Source organism: Papaver somniferum, chromosome 1 (genome assembly GCF_003573695.1).
Source record: "Papaver somniferum cultivar HN1 chromosome 1, ASM357369v1, whole genome shotgun sequence".
Lineage (NCBI taxonomy): Eukaryota > Viridiplantae > Streptophyta > Magnoliopsida > Ranunculales > Papaveraceae > Papaver > Papaver somniferum.
In genome coordinates, this window is record NC_039358.1 from 169,502,757 (window position 1) to 169,530,083 (window position 27,327).

A 27,327-nucleotide genomic window follows, 5' to 3' on the forward strand; every position below is an offset into this window, starting at 1 on the left:
TAACCAAGTCTTCAGTGCACAAAGATCCGTAGACATCAGTAGCTGAATGTTATGTACGCTGTAACACTCTCATATTTCTAAGCTGCACAACAAAATAAAGATCTCTCTCTACCATCATTGCAACCCTCATGCCGCACTTACTTAGATGATAAAGCCGCAATGAAGTCTTCCACGCACATCGCAAAACGAATGAGACCACTTTTCATTCCATGTCCATCCAGACCTCGCAAAAAAGCTAAGTACTCATATCTTTTGGATCTGAACTTTCGTCTAAAATGGTTTCAAACTCTCAGTAAAACCTTTTATTTAAGTTCCAAACTCTCTTGCTTTATCCATTTGGTCTTTATAAACCCATTTTATCCATACTAACGCGTGCTTGTAAGAATTTGTATCAAAACTTTGTACTTCATGGATATTTCAGGATCAATCTCTTAACATGGCAAGGTAAGGTAAATACCACCATCAGAGGCAGTAGCACACGATCCACATGATCTAAGAACAAGAGGCACCAAACCATTGTCAAGAAGCATCAACAAGATGATAACTGCATCAGACCTAGCTAGACTAAGCGCAAAGCATTAGCAACATCAATCACCAAAGCACAATATGAGTAAGGCATGAAGATTTTTTCTTACAGATTGTTCTTCAAACAAACCTTATGAAAAGGGGCAAACTGTAACTGCAAATACGCGGCGCATGATAGGGACCAAAATAATATACTACACTGCAACATCATACACTATAACCATTCCTAGACAACTTACATATTATGCTAAGGTTAATATCGTAAATGTTTTGAACTCTTTCCTTTTAGAAGGAAAGATATTAGGGTTGAGAGGGGGATTTTTCTTTTTCTTCGACTTCATCTGTAACTTCTCACTTTTTTGGAGCTCCTAATTAATGGAGTCTTCCACTCACATGATAAAACTATTAACCCGTAGACGTGGGCTGAGTATGCCGAACCACGTTAGATCTGGTGTCAATACCTCGATATCTCTCACCCCATTCTTTCTTTACTTTTAATACTTCAATTTATTGTTTACATTTGATCAATCAGATCTTATTTGGTTGTACAACTAGACAATAGATTTTTAATTGTTACAAAAACTGTATTTCTACGAACAAGGCGGCTTCTGAAAAGAATTTGCCCCAGAATGAACTAACTATTTTTTTGGCCCCTGTACCGGGACATCCAGGATATTTTCTTGGATATGGCTAGAATGCCACTAATGTGCGAGGCGGTCGAAGGTCGCGACGAAGTTTTTGAACCAACCCGTAATTAGTGTGTAATTTTGATTTATAAAAAGATAATTACTAGATAAATAGAAAAATAGAAGTTAAAATGAAAAGAAAAATCAATAACCAAAGGTGGTCATGGAAAAAATTTGTAGTCTTGAGAAAATAATTGAAGTGGTAAAAAAATATTATTTTGTTTTTAAATAAAAATACAAATCCACTGATGATGTGAGTTAGTAGACTAGCATATGATGGCTTGTTGGGGGAAAGAAAAAAAAGGAGACCAGGACCCGAAAAGACGAAAGAGAGATATAACGAAAGAAAGGAAAAAAATTTCTATTAAAGTTCAACTATTTATACAAGTCATTTTCAACCCCTCAAATTTATATAAATAATATAATCTAGCTTATCTTCTTTTATCTTTAATGACAAGGCTTTTTGTTGCCCGCGCACCTTTGTTGCCTGCAAGTGGAGCTAGCCTATCAGGCCAGGCCCTATTTAAAATGACGTCGCTCTTTTTACCTGAAATTATTTGTTAGTTATACTGGTTCGTGCCGCATATTCATGTACACACTCTTATTAGTGTTTTTGGTGTATTGTCAATTTATTTATACTAATTATATACCCATCATTATGGTTTAGTTAATTAAGCAAACAATCTCTACCTTTCTTTTTTCCATCATTCAACTTCTCCCTTCTCACGCACTTAACCAACTAACTCTCTTACCTAACCAGCAAATTTTCCATCACTTTTCCTTTTCCCTCTCCCTCCCCCTTTTAATTTGTTTGTTTTGGTTTTTGGGGGGTTTTGGACTTGCATTTAAAGAAACAGAAAGCTACAACGGATAATCATTGTAAAGATGAATGGGTACAGCAGCTAAAGTGGGTGTATGTATACTACAGGTTGTTAAAAGCTACCCCTCTCCTCCCCCCACTTCTTTTCAAATTTCAAACTCATTACCACTTCACCAAATTTAAATAACAAAATATCATCCTTTTCTTTATGACATGTTTTTAAGCACTCAATAGAAAAGATGGTATAGGTGACAAACATTATAAGGCTTTGTTAAGAAGAAGGACAGGATCACAAAACGAGAAGCTAGAAAAATGACTACAGCGAGATTCATCAAGTGTGTGACGGTCGGGGACGGGGCCGTTGGAAAAACTTGTATGCTCATTTCATACACAAGTAACACGTTTCCGACGGTAGGATCCATATGCATGATGTTCAATTAGGAAAATAAGTACTCATTATAACATGTTATGGAACCATAATATTTTCGGGTTTTTGGTATACATATGCAGGACTATGTTCCAACCGTGTTTGACAATTTCAGTGCTAATGTCGTGGTAGATGGGAGTACTGTTAATCTTGGGTTATGGGATACTGCAGGTAAGTTAATGCATGGATTGTTGTAACTGCATAATTTGAAATTGAGGTGGAATTTGAGTTTACTTATAATTCCATCCAAACAACAACCTTAAGCTGCACGGAGTTTTACAATGTAATGAAATTTGTACAAAATTGAGCTTGAATTTGTTTTTTAATGAAGCTGTATTTGGTGTATTAAAACAGGGCAGGAGGATTACAACAGATTAAGGCCTTTAAGTTACAGAGGAGCTGATGTGTTTCTATTGGCTTTCTCTCTTATCAGCAAAGCGAGCTATGAAAATATTGCCAAAAAGGTTGCTCATTTTTCTTCTCCTTTTTAATCTTTTAATGATGATCACCATATTTTAACACACCTCCTGTGATTGTTTTGTGAAACCCACAGTGGATCCCTGAACTTAGGCACTATGCACCAACAGTTCCGATTGTACTAGTTGGGACTAAGCTTGGTAAGATAAGATGTCTTACTTCAATTTTGTGTATATAAGATTTAATTTTGAATACCCAAATTCTAATCTCAAGCTTTTTGATGGCCAGATTTGAGGGAGGATAAGCAGTTTCTGATTGACCATCCTGTTGCAACACCAATATCAAGTGCTCAGGTATATGCTTATCCAACAAAACCAATCAGAGTTTTTGTGGTTTCTTTTATTTACTGTATATTGTGATTTTTGGATAGGGCGAGGATTTGAAGAAGGCGATCGGCGCAGCCATGTATATCGAATGTAGCTCCAAAACTCAACAGGTATGAATGTACCAGTACTTGTAAACAATAAAGCCACTGGAAACGTAGTGGTTATATCTGCAAAATTTCCAGAATATGTGTTCTCAGTTCAAATGAAATGCATAATTGGGGGATTAAAGGAACTCTTTCTTTGCTGCTTTTGGTGTGTTTACAGAATGTGAAGACTGTATTTGATGCTGCAATCAAAGTTGTTTTATGGCCTCCTAAACAAAAGAAACGGCAAAAGAAATCAAGATCATGTGTATTTCTATGAATAGAAGTTGTCATAATCCTCAAGTCGATTTATATTTTTACAACACACTTACTATTTTAATGTCCCTACTAAGGTTCTTCGTCTCTCTCGATTACTCTACCTAATGATGCAAAAAACGTACTATTACATTTGTTGTCGATTTCTACGGCATTAGTACTTGTCATTTTTCTTTAGTTATGGCTTTTTATGTATCTATATACACGTATTGTTGTTGGAATAATTGCTGAAAATAGCCTGCAAAACAATCATAAACCAAACAAATACAAAATTGTTATGGCTGAGTCACGATCAGGTCGTTTTCTTTAAGACGTTTTGCGGCTCTGCCCAAGATTGTGCAAGCAGTTCTTCCATGTCACGTCGTCCCCAGGATAAAACAGCCGAGTAAGTCTCTTTCACAATCACTCTTGCACTTTGAGAGTATGTGATACTTGTACACTTCTATTCTTGCTCAAAATCAAACTTGTAGAAAACAAACGATGATCACACACTAGTTTCTTTCTCTCAAAAATCTTATTTTTCTTTAAAACTCCAAAACAATTAAAGAAAAATTCTCACATTATTTCCTACCAAAATCTGACTTTTGTACTAAAGAAATTCAATAGTTAATGACACTTTATTATCACAATTAATACCATTAACTTCCTCTAAATAAAACGGTCAAAGGATTAATAACAGAAATAAATTTCTTTTATGAAGATCATTAAGATTAACAAAAATAAATTTAACAAAAATAATAAATGAAAATTAATTTTGTTTTAAAACATATATTTCCAACAATCCCCCACTTATATTTTTAAAACATTGAGCAAGATCTATATAGTGATGTGCATAAGTAAAGGTATCTTTCGATTTTGAACTTTTACATAGTGTTAGGCTCTCAAAAAATCTAACCATAGAGTGAACGTAAGTCTTTGAACTCTAGGAGATAAGAAGATTGTCTAACACACACAAAACTATGCTAGTGTAAACTCTAAAGCCAGCACATTACGGCCCTGTGCTTGAATCCCGGTTTAATTAATGATCTAGAGAACTGCCCATATTCTCATAGAAAGCGGCCACACTTTCACATTCATATAGGTGAGTCTATCAAGAGTACTCTTGTAGCTAAGTACCCCGTTCTAAATAGAGATATAGACATCATTAAGAGTTTTAGAAACAAAAACTCAACCTTAACTCGCTTCAGGATATCATGCGTGGGATGAATTCTCAAAAGCATGATTCTGTGTCTACATATTATCCGTGACTTAGTCCCATTTGAACCTACATTTTGGGATTTCCATTCATAGGTAGGGATTACCTTTTGAACCTACTTCTGAAATCTTGAGTTATAGTTGGGTGTCAATCACGAACAACTAAGTCCATATCATTTGTGAATCGTTAATCACTTTGAACCTATTTCTAGGTGGGTATCCATCACAAATGACTCAATTCTCAATGGGAATCAACATCATCTCGTAAGATGTATTCACACCTTCTTATTAATCCTTTCGTCAAAGGATCAACGATAACTCTTTTTAGACCATATATAATCCACTCTCATAGTTATTAATCCTTTCGTCAAAGGATCAACGATAACTCTTTTTAGACCATATATAATCCACTCTCATAGCATAAAAAATGCTTTCTATCACCTTATATGTCGACTCTACCGTTGTAATTAACGGTTCTCAACTCTTGCAATAGCCGCGGTACTATCGCATTGGATTAATATGTCTGTTCTTCCTCTATCTAATAGAGGACTGAATCACTCCATCCCTTAGATGATTCATTTGAAAGGATATCTCAATCAGCATCGCAATAATATCCTTAAAGGATTGCGGTGAACATTTTTAGATAGTGTATTTCTAGGTTTAAGGTTCTTTTCAGACACCTCATAACCTTCTCAATGTTTTACTAATTATCCATACATGGATTATTAGTAAATCTGCATATATGTAACCCCCACTACAGAAGTAATATACATATAGTCTATCACGTAGCAAGAAGCAATGCCATGCTATCATACTCAATTTCTAGTGCAATCACACAAAATCTCAAAACAATTGGCACTAAATCAAATGAGTGAAAACTAGTTTAAGTTAAATTATATATATTTCTATTTCTTTCCATTGTATTAAATATATTCAAGAGAAGAACAAATTCAATTCAAGCATATACACTATCTTCCCTCGAGTATTTCATGTCAAGTAGTAAACTAAGCATGTTCTGATTTTCATTAACATCATATAAGTTAGAATTTAAATTCCACAAATCACTTATGCATATACAACAACGAGCGTTATGCATTTCATTTTCAAAAATTCTAAAATTCTTCAAACTAATCAAAAAATTAATTTTGTCTCATTCAATTGTTTCAAAGTTTGCTTCAGAATATATATGATGATGACTTATCTAACTTATATCCATTTTGTTCTTGTAGAAACTACACAATTTTTCATGCTTGGTATACATAGATTCTCATCTTTTATACATTCCATATATTTTTCTATATATGATACATAACAAATAACGCATCGTAGAAACAACATCACCAATCAAGAATGTAAATCAAGCGACATGAAAGCAAGTATTGAAATTAATTACCCTTTCTTTATTTTTCAAATTAAAATATTCGGTTCTTAAAACCTTTTTCCAAAAATTAAAATTATGAGGAGCTAAGTATTTCAAACAAGATAATAATTATGACTAAAGTTTGTTTTAGTCTTACTACTTACACATCAATTCTTAATGATCTTGTGATCTCCATTTCTAGCTAGCTCTTTAATCTAAGTTTAGCAATCAAACATACATAGGGTAGAGTACCCCCACTATTTCTCGACCAAAGGAAACTTCAAATCAACACCAAAATATAAAATTGAGAAGTTGCTTATGCAAATTGCATTTCTAGCCACGTTCATTCAAAAATTTCTATAGACTACGGTAGACGTTATATTTTGGTGTTTAATACCAATTCAAAAACTAGAAAGTTTCCTCATTCATACAAAAATTAGAAATAATTTTTTTAATCGCAAATAATTTCTCTAAATTCATATTTGACGTGTTATGTGTTCTTGCTCATTATTAATAAATTAATTATCCAATTTCAAAATCCTTTTGGCACAATATAGAGGACGACCAAACAAACATTTTTCATGAAGATATCATTTCATTATTCACTACTCAAAAGATCAATTTTAGTCACCAAGTTAGACTTCGTGAAACACCAAAAAAATCTTATAAAATTATCAAACATATTATTTTATCTGATGCTTTTGTAAACTAGTAAGATTGGGAGTTTACATGCTTTGAAGACTTGGATGAAATTTGATACATGTCACTTAAAAATTCTAAGAAATTTTAGAGGAAAACGCAGCATGCTCACTAACTCAAAAAATTTCATAGAAGCAAGATAAAATCACATATTTCAAGCACTTCAAAGCTTCAGTCATATCAGATAAATAATACAATATTTGGTTCAAACATTCCATTGATAACATATTTATTCTAGTAGTGCAATGATCAAGTTCAACAAAAATCTTAATCTCAATCTTGTTAAAAACAAGATAGGCGGAAACTAGATTCTTTCTCATTTTGATGGTATGAACATCTTTAACAAGATAGTTCTATCGGAAGCAAACTTTTCAGACCATACCAATACCAAGAATCCTAGAGATGTGAGTATAACTCAGCACCACTTTCTTTCGAACGATTCCGTTCAACTTTTGAACCATAACCTATCAAAACAAACATGGTGTAAAACACCAATATATACCGACCTCTCACCGTATCCACAATTCACATCAACTTAACTTGAAAAACATTGTTAATAATATTTGATATTCTTGCAATGCTGTGTCGTAAGACTTGGTTTAATGCAAGCGTAGCAAATAACTTCATAATTAAAATTATGTTCATTTCTTGGTGAGATTTGGTATTCATATTTATTTTGACTAGGTTTCTTATTCTTTCGGTTTTGGTTTGGTATCAAGTTCTATCTCATAAGTTCCAAACTTGTATGAGTCACTCATTTATTTTCATAAACAATAATTCTCGATATATAGTTTCCGTACAACTCATTCTAACATTGAAGTTCATTCTCAATGTAGAATGCAACTATTTGATCACTACAATAGCTAGGGCTGCACATGGTTCGGTTTTTATCGGTTTTCGGCAAAACCTAAACCGAAATCAAAGTACTCGGTTTTCCAATAATGAAAACCAATGAAACCATATAACATATTCGGTTTCATTGGTTTCGGTTTCTACTCGGTTTTGTTAAAAACCATACGATTTTTGGTTAACCGAATGATTTATAAACAATAATGTGCCAGTGCTTTATAGTTTACACAAACAGTACACCCAATACTACAAGCGGCAGAAAAGTTTACTGGCAACATATCAGAGGAATAAATGACGAGCAACTAAAATGACAGCAAAAGGCTTTAACTCGAATAATCCTCCTAAGAGTCCTAACCATTCATTAACTACAATTCATCAGTGTGAAAAGATTCATTCTGCTATGGTCACTATTAATCGGTTAACCAATTGGTTTTTGGTTCAGTTTTGAGATAAAACCTAAACCGAAACCAATACTTTTGGTTATCTGAAACTGACAACCATTAATAAACCATAGCAATATGGTTTCGGTTCGGTTTAAAATCTTCGGTTTCGGTTTCGGTTTTCGGTTCTGGTTCGGTTTTGTGCAGCCCTAACAATAGCTACAAATTGTACATCAAACATACCTCATTTGCTTTGAAATCTCAACTGGTCATAAACCAACGTCCATTCTTTCCACACCAACAAAGAAATCAGCAAACCATTGCTCCTTACGTCGATTAATCTCTAGTATTTACTCGCAAATTTTGTTTTCATTGGGAAACAAAAAACTTGCTCAAGTAAGTGAAATTATCACATGTCACAATCATTTAAATGTGAGCATTTGTAACCCAAAATAAGTAAGGTATGCACTTATGTAAGTACTTAAAAATCAAATAAAAATTAGAACTCCAAGTATCAAACAAAGTAAAGTTTTATAGTTATAACGTCATAGATTATAACTTTCTACTAAGCATTTTATCAAACATTTGTCGCGCACTAGTTTGATTTCCAATAATGATCTTATATTTTCATTCCAAAAACAAAAGTAAAGTAATAAAATAAAACATTATTTTTTATTCTAAGTTCTTACATCTCTAAACTCAAGCATCACATCTCATATTTTTAGACAAACAACGATTTTGAAATCACCACATCTCTCAAAATAAAAATTCAAATGGAAAATTTCAAAATGGGGTTTCAAGATAAATTCCTGATCTATATAATATTTTTCATGTTACACGAATTCGAATTATCTACAGAAAGATTAGGAAAAAGAATTCAATCATAACTAAATTTCTGTCCGTCAGAATTTTTCAGATACGTTATGCAGTTTTCTAAAATATTTTAAAAATATTTTTCGGGCTCCAAAAATTCTGAAATTTGACATGGATGATCCTAATGATGTCTAATATATATGGTTAAAATTTCTAGACCCAATTCATTTTCGTGTATGAGATAAAAATAAAAGTCTACATCATGTTAAAAAACATTTGTTTATCATCAATAACATTTTTCTATGTTAGGTATTCACGATGAAAACTATTATCCATATGACAACCCTAATCCATCAAAATCACAAATAAAATTGAACTTTAGGTATCTAGTAACCTAAAATTTTCAAGCATCATATTAAATTGTTAAAGAAAAATTATACCATTCATATAATTCTATAAAACAAATTAAAACAGAGATACTTATCGCATTTCAACAATCGTTTTCTTTTGATATCCATGGCAGAATAAATCGTCTTAAAATTGTTGGAACAATTGCTGAAAATAGCCTGCAAAACAATCATAAACCAAACAAATACAAAATTGTTATGGCTGAGTCACGACCAGGTCGCTCTCTTTAAGACGTTTCGCGGCTCTGCCCAAGATTGTGCAAGCAGTTCTTCCATGTCGCGTCGTCCCCAGGATGAAACTGCCGAGTAAGTCTCTTTCACAATCACTGTTGCACTTTGAGAGTATGTGATACTTGTACACTTCTATTCTTGCTCAAAATCAAACTTGTAGAAAACAAGTGATGATCATACACTAGTTTCTTTCTCTCAAAAATCTTATTATTCTTTAAAACTCCAAAACAATTAAAGAAAAATTCTCACATTATTTTCCTACCAAAATCTGATTTTTGTACTAAAGAAATTCAATAGTTAATGACACTTTATTATCACAATTAATACCATTAACTTCCTCTAAATAAAACGGTCAAAGGATTAATAACAGAAATAAATTTCTTTTATGAAGATCATTAAGATTAACAAAAACAAATTTAACAAAAATAATAAATGAAAATTAATTTTGTTTTAAAACATATATTTCCAACAATTGCTACCTCCAAATGTAAAATGTACTCATTCCCTTATTCCCTCTAGACTAAAGTAATGTACTACTATAAATTTTGTTGTATTGATGTTTATATTTCATAATTGTGAGAAATGGTCTACTGTAAATTTGAAATGCTCAATCCAATGAAAATGAATGGATCCAATAAAGTAGGCAATGACTAAACCCAAAGTAACACCGAGCAATTGAATGAAATTAAATACAGCATAAAAAGATGGCTGTGATTCCAAGTTCCTTAAATTTTTCTTTCAAAGATAACTTATCTGGGGCCTAGTTAACAATTCGGGATTCGGCAAACGTACGGAACGGCAAACGTACGAGTATTATACGGTTTTGTAAAATCCAGATTCGGTCCAAAATTCGGTCAACGGGACGTGATTCGTCATTAATTCGGAACGGCATACGTACGTGTATAATTCGATTTATAAATGTGAGTTCGGCTCTGAAAATTCGGTATCTATATATAACAAATAATTTGTATTTATAAGGTCATAGACCAATTTTTATGCATATGTGTGAGTTATTTAAGGAAAAATAAACTCAATATGATGATATTAATAATATATACAACATTAGTTATCCAAAAGGACGTCGTATGGTGGTTTAGATGCTTGGTTAGTGAGTTTGAGATCTCTCTCACCTTCACCTTCAAATCTCTTCAGTCGTTTTTGTTTTATAAAAATTACAACACGTCTAATATTCGGTCGTGTATGCTCGGGAGGCAGTAAAGCCCAAAAAATGGAGTCTTTGAAAAGTAAAAGCTAAAGAATTTATGGCGAATTAAGCGGACGTATCATTCGGGATACGTAAAATTCGTGAACGATTCGCGAAAAATCCGGGAATGCCACATAATACGCGACTTGGGTTCGAAGTTGCAAACGTACGCGAATAAGACGGTAAAATTCGTGATACGGAAAAATTCGCTCATTCGCGAACTTACTAACTAGGATCTGGGGTGCTGGAAGAAATGCGGAGGACAATATTCGGGTGTAAGAGAAGTGTATGTTACGTTATGTTTTTAACTTGTCACAGTTTAATTTTGGGTTTCTGTTAAACAAACTAGGTCTTGGCTAACTTGAGAAGTAGCGAAAGTAGAGCCATTTCTATCAAGAAATGGCGAATCCATGGCTTCTTCGTTCTCTTTATTCCACAACCAAAAGATCTGTCTCTTCTTCTTCTCGATCATTTCAACATCCTCTCAAAACATCAGTACTTCAAAGAATCCCAAATTTTAGTCGTCAGTTTTCAGCATCAGCAGCAGCATCACCAGCTTCTACAGTAGATGCACATGTAAATGTTATAAACCCTAATAATATTCGTAACGTAGCAGTGATTGCTCATGTTGATCATGGTAAAACAACTCTCATGGATAGGCTTCTTAGACAGTGCGGTGCTGATATTCCTCATGAACGGGCTCTTGATAATATTAGTCTTGAACGGGAACGTGGTATTACCATCTCTTCGAAGGTATTAATTTCTCTTTTTAATCACTAATAAGAAATTTACTTTTTCAATTTTTCAAAAATTATGTTTTTTTGTTTCTTTTTCTGGTTATAAAGGGTTTAGGGTTTTCAATTTTTTCGAGGAAAGATCAAAATCTTAGTCTCATGAAATGTGTGCACTATATTTTTATGGAAATTCTTCAGAAGGATTAAGTTTTCTGCGTTTTGTAAGTGCTTCAATTCACATGTTTTTGCGTTTTTAGCGACTTTATGATGAAATAAGTAATGTTTCAAGGTGGTAAACCCCTGGATTCTGGTAGAGTAAAAGGCTAAGGTAGTGGTTTGAGAACAGATTCCTCTTGCACTTTGGTCCACCATTCGATAATGATATTGGGTTTGATATCAGATTAGCTTAACCAGTTGGAATTTTTGTTTGATTTCAGCTTTTAGGTCTTGTAATGTCTGGAAAAGAGACTCCTTCGCGTCTGTTTGACATATCAGTTTTCCACTTTCTATGAATTTGCAGTGTTGCACACTACAGACATACCTTAACATAACTCCATAATTCATTAAAATTGAATGTTTGAGAGTTTCTTTAACGTAAATTGCATTATCTGGACATGCTTTTAGGAGTAAGTGGCAAATACAAATTATTATACTTATTACTTTAGATGAGATTTCACCTCACCTGTAAATAAATGTTTAAGCTTCTCAATGTGCTATGTTAAAACTTTGAAGAGAAGGAGATAAGTACTGTTCTTATGCTGGATTGGTTTCTTTAGACCAGAGATACTGATGTATCTTCTTATTTTTGCAGGTTACGTCCATTTCTTGGAAGGGAAATGAGCTCAACATGGTTGATACTCCTGGACATGCAGATTTTGGTGGTGAAGTATGTCGTTCTTTTGCATTTCTTACTTTGAATATCTCAGATCAGATTGCATTCTATTTAATGCAGGTGAGATTGATCTTCTTCTTTTTCTTCTTAACTTGGTGCAACATTTTCATCGGGGTATAGGTTGAACGGGTTGTTGGCATGGTTGAGGGAGCAATATTAGTGGTAGATGCCGGCGAAGGTCCCCTTGCACAAACAAAGTTTGTTCTTGCAAAAGCTCTAAAATACGGACTTCGTCCACTTCTCCTCCTGAACAAAGTAGATAGACCTTCAGGTACTGCTTTCTTTTGATACTATTTTACTCTTCATATTTGCATTTTGGAAAGTCGAGCTCCTCTCTCCACATGGATTATTCTTAAAGAATCCAATCAAGTTCATTGAAAAGAAGCATATGTTATTATACATAGAAATCAATTTATTATCTTGTATTTACCCATCCTGTTCATACTTGGTTAACTATATATTTCTTCTTTTCGTTTCAATTTAGTGGTTCTATATCTGTAGTTACTCCTTTTTCTTCTTGAAATTATGTACTAGTATGCTGTATATCATCCACTCGTTTTTTATAATTTCTGACATTGTACATTATCATCATTCTCTGGTTTCTGTAGCCTGCTGTATGTTTGGTAAATTAAATCCGTTTCTCTTCTTTTCTTATTTCTTTTTCAGTAATAAGGTCCCTTACATGCAATCCGGATATATGGAGAAACTTACTTTGAAACTGAACTAGGAATTTGAATTACATAGTTTTACCAACAAAAGTTAACAGTGCAGTTAATGCAAACATAATTGCTCAACTTCCTCATTTCAGATTTCATGTACTCTTATAATGCTTAGGTGCTCATGATTTTCGAATGTGCAGTTACGGAGGAGAGATGTGATGAAGTGGAGAGCCTAGTGTTTGATCTTTTTGCAAACCTTGGTGCTACTGGTAATGATTGGGACTTGAAACTTTTACCAAGTTTGGGTAGATTTTTATGCTTCTTTGTTATGTGAGAGTTTTAATTGAGTCGGTTATTTTTCTATCTTTTCATTTCACAGAGGAACAACTGGATTTCCCTGTTCTCTACGCTTCCGCTAAGCATGGATGGGCTTCTTCGACATTCACCAAGGAGCCTGCTGCAGATTCAAAAAATATGTCACAATTGCTCGATGCCGTCGTGAAACATGTTCTTGCCCCAAAAGCAAACCTTGACACACCTTTCCAGATGCTGGTGGGTATTCCTATTTAGCGAGAATGTCTTGGCATTCAATTCTTCCACGATCATTTAATTGCATTTACTGTGTATGCGGTTTTCATTTTTCTCTGTGCCTGAACATATCATGTCTAGTTGCTATTTACTGGATACAGCTGGTGTTTCGGTGAATACGAAACAAAGATTGTAAATAGTTTTAACTAGGTTCTCTAACTGAGCAGTTTAATAAAATAGCCTTGCCTTCATCATAGGATTATCCCAAACTTTGCTTCCGTTCCCAGCAATCCAGAGACTCTAAACTACAAACGGGGGGAGAGTGGTTGGGCCCTGTTTTTATATTTTGTATGTGATAATATTCAATTTAAGGTGACTTCCGAATATTATATATACTCATTATGAACAGTGATTGCAGTACCCATTTGTATCTATATTTCACTGGTCATAATTCCTACACATTTAATTTAGTCGATGCCTTTTCTTTAACTGGCATGGATATTCGTTATTTGCCTGCATCTGTTTAGAGACATTGATTTCCATTGATGAGGTATTCTTTTGGGTGTTTGCTCTGGTTTCCTTGTTCATTATCCACATAGCTTGAGTATTTTTAGTTGCATCTTGTTCATCTACCCAAAGCCTAATACCCAAACAATAAGAATGCACTTCTGTTACTATTTTTTCTCATCTGCATTAGCGGATTTTCTACCATCCTTCTGTATTCACCTCGTTATTCCTTTAGAGAGACAATCAACATAGAATAAAATTGCCAGCAGTAGTTAAAATGACCGCCTGTTCATTGTAGGTTTCCATGATGGAGAAAGACGATTATCTTGGCCGAATATTGACTGGGCGTGTCACCTCAGGAGTCCTTCATGTCGGAGATAGAGTACACGGGCTTCGTATCACAGACTCCGGAGTTGAGAAATTTGAGGAAGGAAAGGTTTGTCATTGTTATACATAGCTAGTTCATGGTGGTCTTAAATACTTCTTTATCCGACCTTTGAATATTTCTCTTTAAAGACAACCTTTCTCGCTGACGCTTATCTAAAGAAACTAAATTATTAGGTAACAAAACTTATGAAGAAGAAAGGAACAGCCATGGTTTTGGTTGATGGTGCAGGGGCTGGTGACATAGTCTCTATGACTGGGTTGGCAACTCCATCAATCGGCCACAGTGTGGCAAGTGTGGAGGTTCGTTTTAAGCATGCTCACAACCTTTTTCTTACTCTCCCTTTACTTGTTTTCACACTTTTTGCTGGTATGCTTCTTCGAGCTTTCATATTATGAATATTGTTCTACCATGTTGTTATCATTTGGTTTTGTGGCGAATTCTTTTCAAACCCCCACCCCACCCCCACCCTCTTTTTCTTTTTTGATGAACTGTCGTTCCTCCCATTAGCTCTTCAAACGTCGTCCATGATGTATACATATCCTGAAGAAGTGTATTGCCTGCTTTTTGATTATAGATTTTTCGTTTTTAGTATACTGTCGACACAATATTTTAGTGTTGGAGTTATCATTGCCATCTGGTTTCTTTCTAACACGTCTCATGAACAAACTCCAGGTTATGACTGCTCTACCTACTGTGGAGTTGGATCCCCCAACAATTTCCATGACTTTTGGAGTCAATGACTCACCTTTGGCAGGTCGTGATGGCACCCATGTAAGAAGAAACCCCTTCACTTTCCTTTGTTTTTATGTTATAGATAGATTCTAAATTATTTTTGTCAATCTCTCATTTTTTGGTTACATCTTCTGTGCATTCATATATTCTTAGGTTTAGATCTTAATGTCCCGAACCTCATTTTATAGCCAGCATGAGCCAAATAAACTCCCAGGTTCTATGGTTGCTTACGTTCACAAATACGAATGCATACATAGCCTACTGTCTCCCATGTTTAGTTCCTACAATATTGTTCACCAATGGTTCCTACCTTCTTGATACCCTATTTTAGGGTCTTACCTCATGTGCTTTGGCATTTGGCATTTGTATATAGGTTTATCTGACAATAACAACTTTCAATTCTAAATGTCTTGCATTATATGGTTTCATGTATTATTTCCTAATACCTATAAATTTACAGTTAACTGGAGGAAAAATTGGTGACCGTCTCATGGCAGAAGCAGAGACAAACCTTGCCATCAATGTTCTTCCAGCATTGGGAGAGTCATATGAAGTGCAAGGAAGGGGTGAACTTCAACTAGGTCTCTTTCTCATTCCTTCGACCTTGTAGTTAGTCCCAGCATCTCCAGCTTTTCTAGAGGCCGCCCTTTTGCTACTCACACTTAAAATCTATAAACTGCTTCATTTCTTTTCAAAGCTTAGATTCTTCCTAACCATACTAACAAGATAATTTTTTTAAACATAGGTATATTAATTGAGAATATGAGGCGAGAAGGTTTTGAGCTCTCTGTTTCACCGCCTAAAGTTATGTGAGTTCTATAACATAGTGTTGGTAACATTTTTTTTTATCTTTTTATTGTTTATAACATGTTTGTCAACGGATGTAAATGCTGTATAAACTGTTAACATTTTCCAGGGCGGTTGGTATAGCTTTTGTACAGGGTGGACTTTCATTTGCATGTTCATTATTTAGTAGATTCTGTGGGTCCTAATTTTGGCTTTTGTTCTTTGAAATTAGGTATAAAACTGAGAATGGTCAGAGGCTTGAGCCACTAGAAGAAGTCACAATTGAGGTATGGGCATCCAGTTGACTTATATTTTTTCTTCCTTAACATGCATGCAGATCTCTGAATCAACATGTATATTCAGATAAATGAAGAACATGTTGGTCTTGTAATGGAAGCTTTATCACATAGACGTGCTGAGGTTCTTGACATGGGTCCAGTTCCAGGACATGTTGGCAGGACTAGAATGTCGTTGACATGTCCGTCGAGGTTTGTGACTTGTTATATATGTTCTGTCTCCTTTGACTTATACCTTATTTTGCGCTTTCCCATTCTGTGTAAGTACTTTATATCGGTTCATTTCATGGGGAGTAAATGCAGTCATGAAAAGATATGCACATGGAAAACACATGTTTATTGTGGACAAGCGATCTTCCGTCTTCAAATGAGATTGCAAACTCTTTTAATTCACAAGGAAAGCTTTCAGTTCTTGTCTAATGAAGCAAAGCTGCAAAGAAATTGTACTTTAATGGATAATGGTACAATAGTGTCATATATATATTACCAGATGGAGCAGAAGTATTGGCATCAATGGTGATGTAATCACTTCATTTATTTTTTGAGGTAATCAAATTTTCTTTCCTATATACTCGCAGGGGCCTGGTTGGCTATAGGAGTGTGTTCAGTAGTGATACACGAGGCACTGGATTTATGCATCGAGCTTTTCTTGGTATGCTTGATTCGTTAAACTATTCTGTGTACCTTAGTTGGATGAATATTCACATATGCCTGATTTATTTTCAACAGACACATTGTTTTGGTCTTTAATGAATTACCAATTGTTGTCTTAATGTTTTCTCAGCATATGAGAAGTACCGTGGTGCATTGGGAAACGTCAGGAAAGGAGTATTGGTATGCTGCTCCTTTTTTTTGGTCTTTCTTGTAATCTTTCAAATGTGCCGGATTAAATTAATATTCAATAATCTGCTGGGAGCCGAAGTTTGAAATTAGAAACACTGAATGGAAATTGTTCCAACTAATATGCAAAGTATTTTGCTTTGACTGGTTATCCTTGAAGCTCATATAGGAAGTTGCGCTCTTGCATTTCCCCCCCATTGCATCATACATGGCTAGGCTGTGCTCTTGCACTTTTCCTCCCATTGCATCATACATGGTTAACCTTCATGTGCTGCGTCTTACAGGTGTCAATGGGGTATGGACCCGTCACAGCACATGCACTCATGAGTTTGGAAGCTCGTGGAACTCTATTTGTAAACCCTGGCATGGATGCGTATGATGGCATGATTGTTGGAGAACACTCACGAGACACGGATCTTGATGTAAGTACCTATAATTCTATATATAGGTTATTTTTTATGAGTGAAAAAATAAAAAAGAGAAGCAATACTTTACTAACCATAGAAGTGATTGCCGTGCAAAAGGTCAATCCTGTCCGAGCGAAAGAATTAAATAACATTCGCTCTGCTGGGAAGGATGAGAATGTGAAGTTGTCTCCACCTCGTCTGGTATGTTTTCTTTAAACAAAAGCCCTGCGTTTTTTTGTTTATCAAGCCTGTCACTTTAGCCTCTATATGTATTATTCCCTGAAACAACTACTTTGTGTGCCATTACAATTCATCAGTCAATGACTGTATCTGTATTAAAACTGAGAACCTTAATTGCAGATTACACTTGAAGAAGCAATTGGTTATGTTGCGGCTGATGAGCTCATCGAGGTTAGTTTTCTTCTTTAATATTTGAATTTTGGATGTTAAATTTTATCATAAAATTCCAATGTAAAATTGTAAAGCATGCATCTAATGTGATTTGTGGCGGTCCACAGGTGACACCCAAAGCAATTAGATTGAGGAAGAGATACTTGGATGCGAACAAACGTAAAATAATGAGGAATAGGACCAAAGAGTTTTGATCGAGACTGCTGAATCCATCATTATGTTTTGGTTAGTATATGCCTTTATAACCTCTTTGTGCCGATTTCATATTTATTCCCACTTCAGTTGGCTATTGGTTATAGTTGTAACATTGTATACAAAAAGTTTTGACATTTTTTACTGTCAAACACATAAAATTAGAAAAGCACAAAATAGTGTTGTATTAGAAGAGTACAATAATGACACTGATGCTGAGTTTTGATGTTTTATAGAAGAAATAAACACAATAAAACAAGAGAGTTATTCTTGCTTGATTAATCTATACATAGATCTTTTTATTGAAAGGAGACATTATGCTTAGTAGAATTTTGGGTTCTTAGAATTTAGATGGAAAAAAGAAAAGAAACCTCTGTGGCACTGGTCTGACTGAATATGTCTTATGGGAGACGATAAAAGCTGAAAATTGCATTGAGATATCAATGGATGCATGTTTATGTCACCTAGTTGCTACAACTAAGTTCTGACCTGTTTGAACATTCAGAGGTCATTGAAATTTTTCTGTGGGCCTTTTACCGTTCAAAATTATGAACTAGAAAAATCTGAGTCAACTTAAAGTTTGTGCAACCCGTAGGCTTGGTTATATGGGGAGCCAACTACATCTGTACAACTTGTTGGTTTGGTGAAATGGTGAGTCGACTACATCTATATGACTTAAGGTATTATGCACAGAAGATTATTAGATCTCTTCGATACAATAGGATAAGATGAAACATTCTTAGGATTTTGAAACTTTTTTGTCTTCCAATGTAACTCGGGCATGGTTTCTTCTGTTAGTTTCTGTTTTTCAAGTTATAGGATTAGGGAAGAAGTTAATCGAAAGTCATAAACTGACAGGCTAATCTTACAAGGAATCATGTTTAAAATTGGCCAGCTACCGTGTCCAGTGATTAGACTAGACGCTGAGAAACATTGGTGCACATTATGCTGTATCTGATTAGCATGCATTGTTTGCCCCTTGTCCAGTGGGCTTGAAAAGACAAGCTGTAGGATTCGTTTTTCAGGTCTTCTTTGTAAATTAAGACACTCAAGTTACCTCCACAGTATAGATTCTTTGCATTAAGTTTAGTTTCCCTTTTTTTAGTGTTCAAGTTTAAAGGAATAATAATAATTAGGGTTTCTAAAAAAAGTGATGGGTTAAGATTACAAAAGACATTCCAATTAATTCTAATCCTCTCTAATATTTCAAATTTTCTGCGACAAAACTAAAGAAAAACTTATCTTTTTCTTTGTTTATATTTGAAGTTAGTTTATGTATGGGATTTGACAAAATTTAAAGCAAGTGGCTGCATGCCTGCATGTGAAGCTAAAATTATTTTTACGAATTGCATTCAAGGAAGCATGTTGGGGTATTAAATAGGATGCACGTTTGCATTTAACTCAGCAGGAAAACTGTTGTAAGCGCATTTCAAGCTACCAAGAACACACATACCTACCACTCAACATGTATTTGCACAAAATGTGAAGTAGTCACATTTATTGTAGTCCATGTGCCTTATTAAATCATACTAACAATAATACTTTACCCCTTATCTAGGGTTTCTTACTTTTAATTTCATGTCATATTCAACTATTCAAGGAGTGTTGCAGTGGTATTGAATATCATTATTGGAAGGATATTAGGCAAAAGAGTTGAATGTGTTTGAAGGCTGTTTCAAAATATATATCAATGCATTAAAGGTGGGGGAAGGTTATGTTGGCATTCATACATACAACAAGTCTACAAAGACAAAATCTAAAGTTAACCTTTTCTTTAGGGACAAGTTGTAAATGGTGGAGTTTTCCCACTAAACTGGTGAAAATTCTACCACACTCCAGAGACTAGTATACTGTTTACCACTGGTTGACAGAATTTTCACCCTACGGTTGCACTAGTCTACCGGTTGAGTGTGGAAAGGGCAGTTAAGACCCGCAAGCACAGGATCATTATACAGTCAGATTCGAAGGCTATTATTCATGGCTTCATGAGAGGGAAGTTACCTTGGATTTTCTGATAGGTGGAGTTTCATTTGTCAGTCTCTCCTTCCGATTCGATTCAGCAGATTGTCTTGCTAGAAAAGGTGCTACTCTTGGCTGAGGGAATGTGTTGAGATGTAACCACTACTAGACCTAGTTTTGTTGCCCGGCTGGAAGAGGCTTTGTTGCGGTGTTGCCTGTGGTCTGTCTGGTTGTAAAATTCTGCTTTAAAAGATTCTTTCATATTGTATAATTGTTTTCACCAGGAGATGAGAAAAGGTTGGGTGAAAATTTTCTCTCTAACCCACGATTTCCACCTCAAACCCCTCCACTTTGCCCATTTGGTGGATTTCTCAATTAAAAGCGTCTTGTAGAACTTAACCTGAAAAAGTCTTGTAGAGCTTTGCTCAGTTACCATTTTGTAATTTATCTGGCATTGCCTTGAGAGCACACACAAAAAAACTGACCTACTGTTGATTTTAGGTTGGTTACCTGTGTAATTCACTTAAATATGCATGATGGTAAATACAATTGATTTTGATCAAACACAAAATACACTGGGCAAGTCTTCATTGTCAATGTATTTAAAACTTAGTTAGGTGACTGATGCTGGCGGCTGAACAGTAGTCACCTCCACGAGGGTTTCAAGTTGGATATCCAAATATTTGATGGGTTATATATTGCTGGTCTAACCCTCAAACCCCCAGCTTATACACCAATAGGTCTCCTGTCCAGGTGTTCAACTTTAGTGGCCAATAACGGGATGACACATAGGCTTGGTGTATAAGTTTTGGAGGAAGGAACTTGGTTGCTGGTAGAGGGCAAAAATCCTGTAGTAGAAGTGCAAAACTGTCGAATTAGAGCAGCCGTGTGAGCAATAGTAAACAGTAGGAGATGCACACTTTTTGGAGGAAGTGTGTGTGATTCATACTGATTGATCTGCATGAGCGAACAAGTGAAAATGAAACCTAAGTGTGTTTTTTTTTCTGTAGCTACTAGCTTCTACGAACCCGTACGTGTGGGGGGAATCAACATCAAGTTCTGGAGACTTTCTGATGTGATCGTATTCCCCGCTTTCTTTCTGTTTCTGCCTCTCTCTTCCATTTTTTGAGTGAGTTCTGCACTTCTGCTTCTGACTCCACTCTTCCCCATCACTCTCTCTCTCTCTCTAGAATTATGAAGAGAGATCAAGATAGAGAAATACATTGTCATATTCTTTGAAGAGTAAGATGCAAAAGTAAGCCAAAACAGATGAGTGGATCTCAATTTAAAGCATTCATTCAATAGCTAGACTGGTTTGGATTTTTTTTCTTTTCTTGGTTGTATTTTAAAGACAGTTTGTGTGACTGCAAATGTTCACTAAGAGTCTAAGAGTGTCAGAGTAAGTGATGAGGGTGGCGAGAAAGAAGCTGTACAAGCTAAGAAGAGCGTGCCTTCATTCCTACACGAGTAAATACGAATTTGTTACAAAACTTATGAAAGAAAGAAAATTTGTTTTATATGGGTGAAAACAATTAGTAGTATTTTCGTGGTTCTGAATCTAAACTTAACAATTGAATGTATATAGATTGGAAAATTTCTTGTTTGGTCCTAAGCCCATAAGGTTATTTATAGTAGGGTCCAACTGGATTTTACTTTTATCCTAAGGTCCAAAGTTATTTGAAAACATGGAAATGACTAATATACCCCACTGTTTAAGTACGTGTGAAATAACATACTTCTACCAAATCAGGATTTTATTTATCTGGAGGTCCAAATTTAATTAAAACATATAAAGGACCATAGATTTGAGTACATATCTGCTACACTGTTTACAAATTTGAGTACATATCTGCTACACTGTTTACAAATTTGAGTACTTCTACTATTTTATTTCTCAGTAATCTTCTCTCTTGCTGCATCACAATCTTCTTAGCTTAAACCACAACTGCAACAGCTACATCAACACCATTGTCATTTCAATTCAGCTGCAACACAGACTTGTTCTTCTTCCCTGTTTACACAACACTACCATCTTCATAAACCCATTGAGACGAACATCTCATCCACTGATTTTGTTCACAGTAATCACCACATACAATTCCTCCTCTATCTCATATGTATCTTCAGTTTACATCAGCAACCCAACCTTCTATGTTCCTCCAAATCCATTTTCAGCACACCTTCTTTCAAACACACATCACAACCAATTTGTAACTTTATCAAGACCACCACCAATTTCACAAGCTTGCAAATCTGAACCAATAGCAACTCTTGTTCCTATCATTCAAAATCTGTCATTTCTTGCAATAAGTTCTGAACTGCAGCTCCAGATCATCTCCATATCCAATTCCAGTACTGAATCAAACGTAACAAAGATCATTTATTTCAGTATTTCATATACGTACTGAATCAAACATAACAAAGAGCACTTCCTATCAGTATGTGACATATGTACTGAAGATTCATGAAAACACAAAGAGAAAGCACAAAGAAAATGGCGAGTACAAACCTGTGTATGAATCATTCGGAAAGTAGACATCAGTATACAATGAGCTGGTGCACTCTCTGATCCATGTAGAAAGGCATTTATGAAGGAACTGTCGGGACTATCAATTTATACCAGCATTACATAGCCTGGTTGCCAGAAGGAAGGCAAAATGATGATGCTTATAATAGATGTATGCATATGAGTAAGTATTTGGATTGGATCACTCAGCATCAGACATGTTTTGAACCTGTAAATGTGACAAAGATGTAACAGTATTAATACACAGTATTTCACATATGTACTGATGGATCAATACTAAAACAAGTGAGAGATCTATGAAAAAATAGAATCTAGGAGCAGTTTCTATGAGTATGCCATATATGTACTGCAGATTCATGAACTACAAATCAAACTGCATGACAAGAATAATTAAGGATCTATCAGAAATAGCAGAATCTAAGCACATAATATGGTATTTGACATATGTAATGATGGATCAAACTAAAAAAGGTGAGAGATCTATGAAAGAAACAGAATCTAAGAGCAGTTTCTATGAGTATGCCATATATGTACTGCAGATTCATGAACTACAAATCAACTGCATGACAAGAATAATTAAGGATCTATGAGAAACATCAGAATCGAAGCACATAATGCGGTATTTCACATATGTAATGATGGATCAAACTAAAAAAGTGAGAGATCTATGAAAGAAACAAAATCTAAGAGAAGTTTCTATGAGTATGTCATATATGTACTGCAGTTTCATGAACTACAAATCAACTTCATGACAAGAATAATTAAGAATCTATGAGAAACAATAGAATCGAAGCACATAATACGGTATTTCACATACGTACTGATGGATCAAACTAAAAAAATGAGAGATCTATGAAAGAACCAGAATCTAAGAGCAGTTTCTATGAGTATTCCATATATGTACTGATGGATAATACGATCTGAAAGTACAAACAAATCGAAAACAGAAAAATAATAAAATCGATAGCTAAAATCATTAAAAACATGATAATCTAACCAAATAACAGATAAATATGAACAAGATTCATAAAAAAAGAACAAAAACGACCGAGCTCTATGAGTATTCCGTATATGTACTGCTGGATAATACGATCTGAAAGTATAAACAAGCCTGATTTTGAAGCGAAAACAGAAAGATAATGAAATCGAAAGCATAGATCTCTCACTTTTTTTAAGAATCTATGAGAAACAACAGAATCGAACAATCACAAAGAAGATTTATAAAAACAAAAACAAAAAAAGCAATTCACAAATAGAAATATAAACAATGTAAATCACAGAAATCACTAACATAGAGAACATCATTATAATCGAGTTACCAGAATCATGAAATCGATCTAATCTTTATGATTCAGTTGAAAGCATAACAGAAAACAAAAACAAACATTATAGAAAAGATTAGATAACATACCTGCAAAAAGAGGGCGACCTTCAGAAACCCTACGTCTAAATTCACCAGCACCAACAACAGCAGAAGAAAGAGAAAGGAGAGAAGAAAACCGATCTGAATTTTTTTGATAGAATATAGAAAACTTAAAATGTTATTTGTTAGGTGAAGGTTATTTTAGGAATTTTTGAAATACACATCTTTGGTCCCGCACGTGTACAGGACCTGGGCTTAAAAAATTTGGTCCATTTTCATGTTTTCTTTTAATTATGGACCTCTGATTAGTGGGCTTTAATGGGTGGACCTGCCACTAACTAAAAACACTATAATGGTACCTATTGGTAATTCCTAGATATAGATTTTGGGCAGGTGTCACTCGTGGTCAATGAGTGCTGATATATAAGACATAAAAGTCAGCATAGAAAAGTGAATGGCTTAAAAGAGCAAGGTTCATGGGTGGCTATACCAGGTAGGTATCAGTATTGTTCGAAAACACTTTCACGTATGATTGATAGGTTAAAGAGGAGGATCCATGAACAATCTTATATGTATGCTGTTCAGACAAGATTGAACCGTATTATTTTAAGAATCAAAATGAAAATGAATTTGAGCCCAACATTTTGCCGATATGTTTCTCTTATAAAACTCTAGATTCCCACAAGAAATAAGCACAATCCTAGACATATAACATCACCATCTACCATTTTGAAAATTAACCATTAAAAATTAATGGTCAAAATTAAAATCGGTAAATGGTGAGGCTTGCTGTATCATATTGTGCTCATTTTCGGTAGAAATTCAGAATATAATAAGAGGAACATACAAATTCATTATCATTTAGACTCTTATAAAAATTAATTCAATCTTGTATAAATAGTATACATATAAGATTATAAATAGTATACATATAAGATTGTCTATGGATCATCCCTCGTGGAATAAAGCTGATTAAACGATCAAGTTTCGAAGAAATTATTCCATTAGTAATAGAAAAGAAGTGAATGTTGAAAACAATTAGCAATCCATACCTTTGCAAATTGGTAATTATTACATATGCAAACCCTAAAATTCACATGCCCTCTGTACTCCTAAACAATCAGCATGGGGTGGTATTTGTATGTATCGACTCGTATAAAAAGATTGAAGAAGAGAAAAAGAAAGAAAAGAAAACTAGTATATAGATCGATACAGCTGCGCTACATGCAGTCCGTATCAGCCGATAAAAAGTCGATACATGGAGATAGAAACAAACTTAAGACCTTGAATCATTGTCAACAGATACATATCGGGTGATACCACACCATATTCTTCAACAGACCATGGTAAAAATTTCTTTATACCACACCATATTTGAAATGTTTTAAAGCACTTGGTCAAAAGATGGAGACAGAAATTGGGGAGTGGTAAAAAAACTGCAACCAAACTAGAAGGCACTGGATCAACATTCATACACCACGGATGGCATTTTGATGTACTGGAGTTGTCAGTAAGATTACTTGAGGAAATGGGTGTGAAAAAAGTATTACCTGTCACTTGACTCATTTTGTAAGGAAAACTACAACCATATAATGAGGCTCATTGACAAATCACTTCACAATGTCGCGCAGGAAATAAAAAGAAGAGACAGTGCTATAGAATGTCCCATTATTAGTGTACCACTGATGAATTATCAACTCCATCAAATGTCATTAGATGGTCATATAACCATAACCATATATGGAGACAAGATGGATGTTTTATCAGTCTGTTTTACCTATTCAAACACTTCATATCCCATGCTTTTCTTGTACTACTATTATCATCCAGAAGTTACATAGTTATTTCATCAAAAGTGGCTATAACCTGTTATATACATATATATTTGATGGATTAGATAGTTAAAAAGCTATATACTGTAAATGTTACTGATAGATTTGATGGTTTACAATCATTTGATAGATCCAATCGACGTATCAATACATCCCACCCTACTCCTCCGTAGTCCATTGTAGCTTCAGGTTTTGGACATGCATAGAATTACATACACTCCATGTGAGGATTGCTTAAAGCCTTAAACTACAATATCCGAATGATGTCTCTTTACACCTAAGTAAATTATTGTGACTCGTGTCGTGAACCCACGGTCACTTGCCCAAAAACTAAACGTACTCCTGTTTGAGTTCTAAAAGATCACAAAACTTGGGAGAACCAATGATCTAAGACTTTTGGAGAGAGAGAGAAAGAGAGAAGTAGCAATAAAGGAGTCGCAGGAGATGGGGTGGACAAAGTGAATTTAAAGAATTGAGTGACCGGTGAGATTGCACACACGAGATAAGGGCTTTGAGTTTTGCATGTCGGATTTGCACCGACACCACGTAGCTTCAACATTAATCCCAAAACCTCCTCCCCCCCCCCCCCCCCCCCCCCCCCCCCCCCCCCCCCCCCCCCCGCTCTCTCTCTGTGTGTGTGTGTGTGGGAAGTTGTAGAACCATTTTCGTTGCATGAGTTATATAGAGAGAAAGACAGTTTATTTGCAGCTAGCTGCTTTGGTCATCTCCAACTCCAAGAATGTAACACTTCAAAGTGACAAAGTCCAAACTCAAAGTGAAAAACTGAACAGCCTCACTCTGCCAAAACTGATGGGCGTGCACCTTCTCCAAACATCTCCAACCACATTTTCTTTGACCTTATTTCTTTTAAAAATAAAATAAAATCTAATCTCTTATAAATGATGTACTACACTATTACTGTTAAACGAATAAAGTAAAGTGTGTAAGGTGAAGTAAATATTTGTTACACATTATTCACTAAATTCCATACCTATAACTCTCACTCTAGCCCTTTCAGTTTCTTTGTTTAGATTTCTGCTTCCATAAATTTCTTCTCAAGTTCAAGTACTAAAATCTCAGACCTATTTTCATGTATGTATTGAAACAAAAAGAATCTAATTTATTTAGACGGCTTTTTCATATATTTGTAATGTTGAACATTTTTGTGCATAAAAAATCATCTTGTTCCCTTTTTTATTTACTTTTTTTGGTATGACATGTTATTGGCCAGTACTTAGTCTAGTACAACTTAGATGGAGAGAATTAACAATAGAGTGTTAGCAACAACTTAGGCTTAGCTGATGCAGCACTAAGTAAACATTTCTCTCTTAACCACTGTTTTTTTCACCTTAAACATATAGCGGTAGTAACTAGTAAGTAGCATAGCGACTGCTTATAAAAAAAAAGGTAGCATAACAACCACAACTTACTTTAATCGACTAATAATAATCAGTATTATCGATAATTAAATTAAACATCATCCATATGAAATCATGTTTTATGAAACTGTAGCACAT

The 27,327-nt window shown here is 34.7% G+C and overlaps 2 protein-coding genes across 2 annotated transcripts; both read left to right on the top strand.

Moving 5' to 3' along the window:
• Positions 1–2,145: 2,145 nt before the first annotated feature.
• Positions 2,146–3,844, top strand: LOC113334010 (rac-like GTP-binding protein RAC2). The gene is made up of 7 exons (XM_026580364.1): positions 2,146–2,442; positions 2,542–2,629; positions 2,813–2,922; positions 3,012–3,075; positions 3,164–3,228; positions 3,306–3,371; positions 3,526–3,844. The coding sequence occupies exons 1-7, from the start codon at positions 2,344–2,346 to the stop codon at positions 3,622–3,624; spliced, it is 591 nt and encodes a 196-aa protein (XP_026436149.1). The 5' UTR covers positions 2,146–2,343; the 3' UTR covers positions 3,625–3,844.
• Positions 3,845–11,112: 7,268 nt separating this feature from the next.
• Positions 11,113–18,437, top strand: LOC113307704 (GTP-binding protein TypA/BipA homolog). The gene is made up of 18 exons (XM_026556152.1): positions 11,113–11,510; positions 12,303–12,377; positions 12,504–12,654; positions 13,243–13,311; positions 13,422–13,594; positions 14,376–14,513; positions 14,639–14,764; positions 15,138–15,236; positions 15,658–15,778; positions 15,943–16,006; positions 16,216–16,270; positions 16,347–16,471; positions 16,858–16,931; positions 17,064–17,113; positions 17,404–17,541; positions 17,644–17,727; positions 17,887–17,937; positions 18,045–18,437. The coding sequence occupies exons 1-18, from the start codon at positions 11,157–11,159 to the stop codon at positions 18,129–18,131; spliced, it is 2,034 nt and encodes a 677-aa protein (XP_026411937.1). The 5' UTR covers positions 11,113–11,156; the 3' UTR covers positions 18,132–18,437.
• The last annotated feature ends 8,890 nt before the right edge of the window (positions 18,438–27,327 follow it).

What these genes read in the sequence shown, in the direction of transcription:
- LOC113334010 (XM_026580364.1), top strand. Translation starts at nt 2,344, where the DNA reads ATGACTACAGCGAGATTCATCAAGTGTGTGACGGTCGGGGACGGGGCC. An exon ending in TGGGTTATGGGATACTGCAG is followed by an intron (nt 2,630 to 2,812) that starts GTAAGTTAATGC and finishes GTATTAAAACAG; the next exon opens with GGCAGGAGGATTACAACAGA. An exon ending in ACTAGTTGGGACTAAGCTTG is followed by an intron (nt 3,076 to 3,163) that starts GTAAGATAAGAT and finishes TTTGATGGCCAG; the next exon opens with ATTTGAGGGAGGATAAGCAG.
- LOC113307704 (XM_026556152.1), top strand. Translation starts at nt 11,157, where the DNA reads ATGGCGAATCCATGGCTTCTTCGTTCTCTTTATTCCACAACCAAAAGA. An exon ending in ACACACCTTTCCAGATGCTG is followed by an intron (nt 13,595 to 14,375) that starts GTGGGTATTCCT and finishes TGTTCATTGTAG; the next exon opens with GTTTCCATGATGGAGAAAGA. An exon ending in CACGAGACACGGATCTTGAT is followed by an intron (nt 17,542 to 17,643) that starts GTAAGTACCTAT and finishes GCCGTGCAAAAG; the next exon opens with GTCAATCCTGTCCGAGCGAA.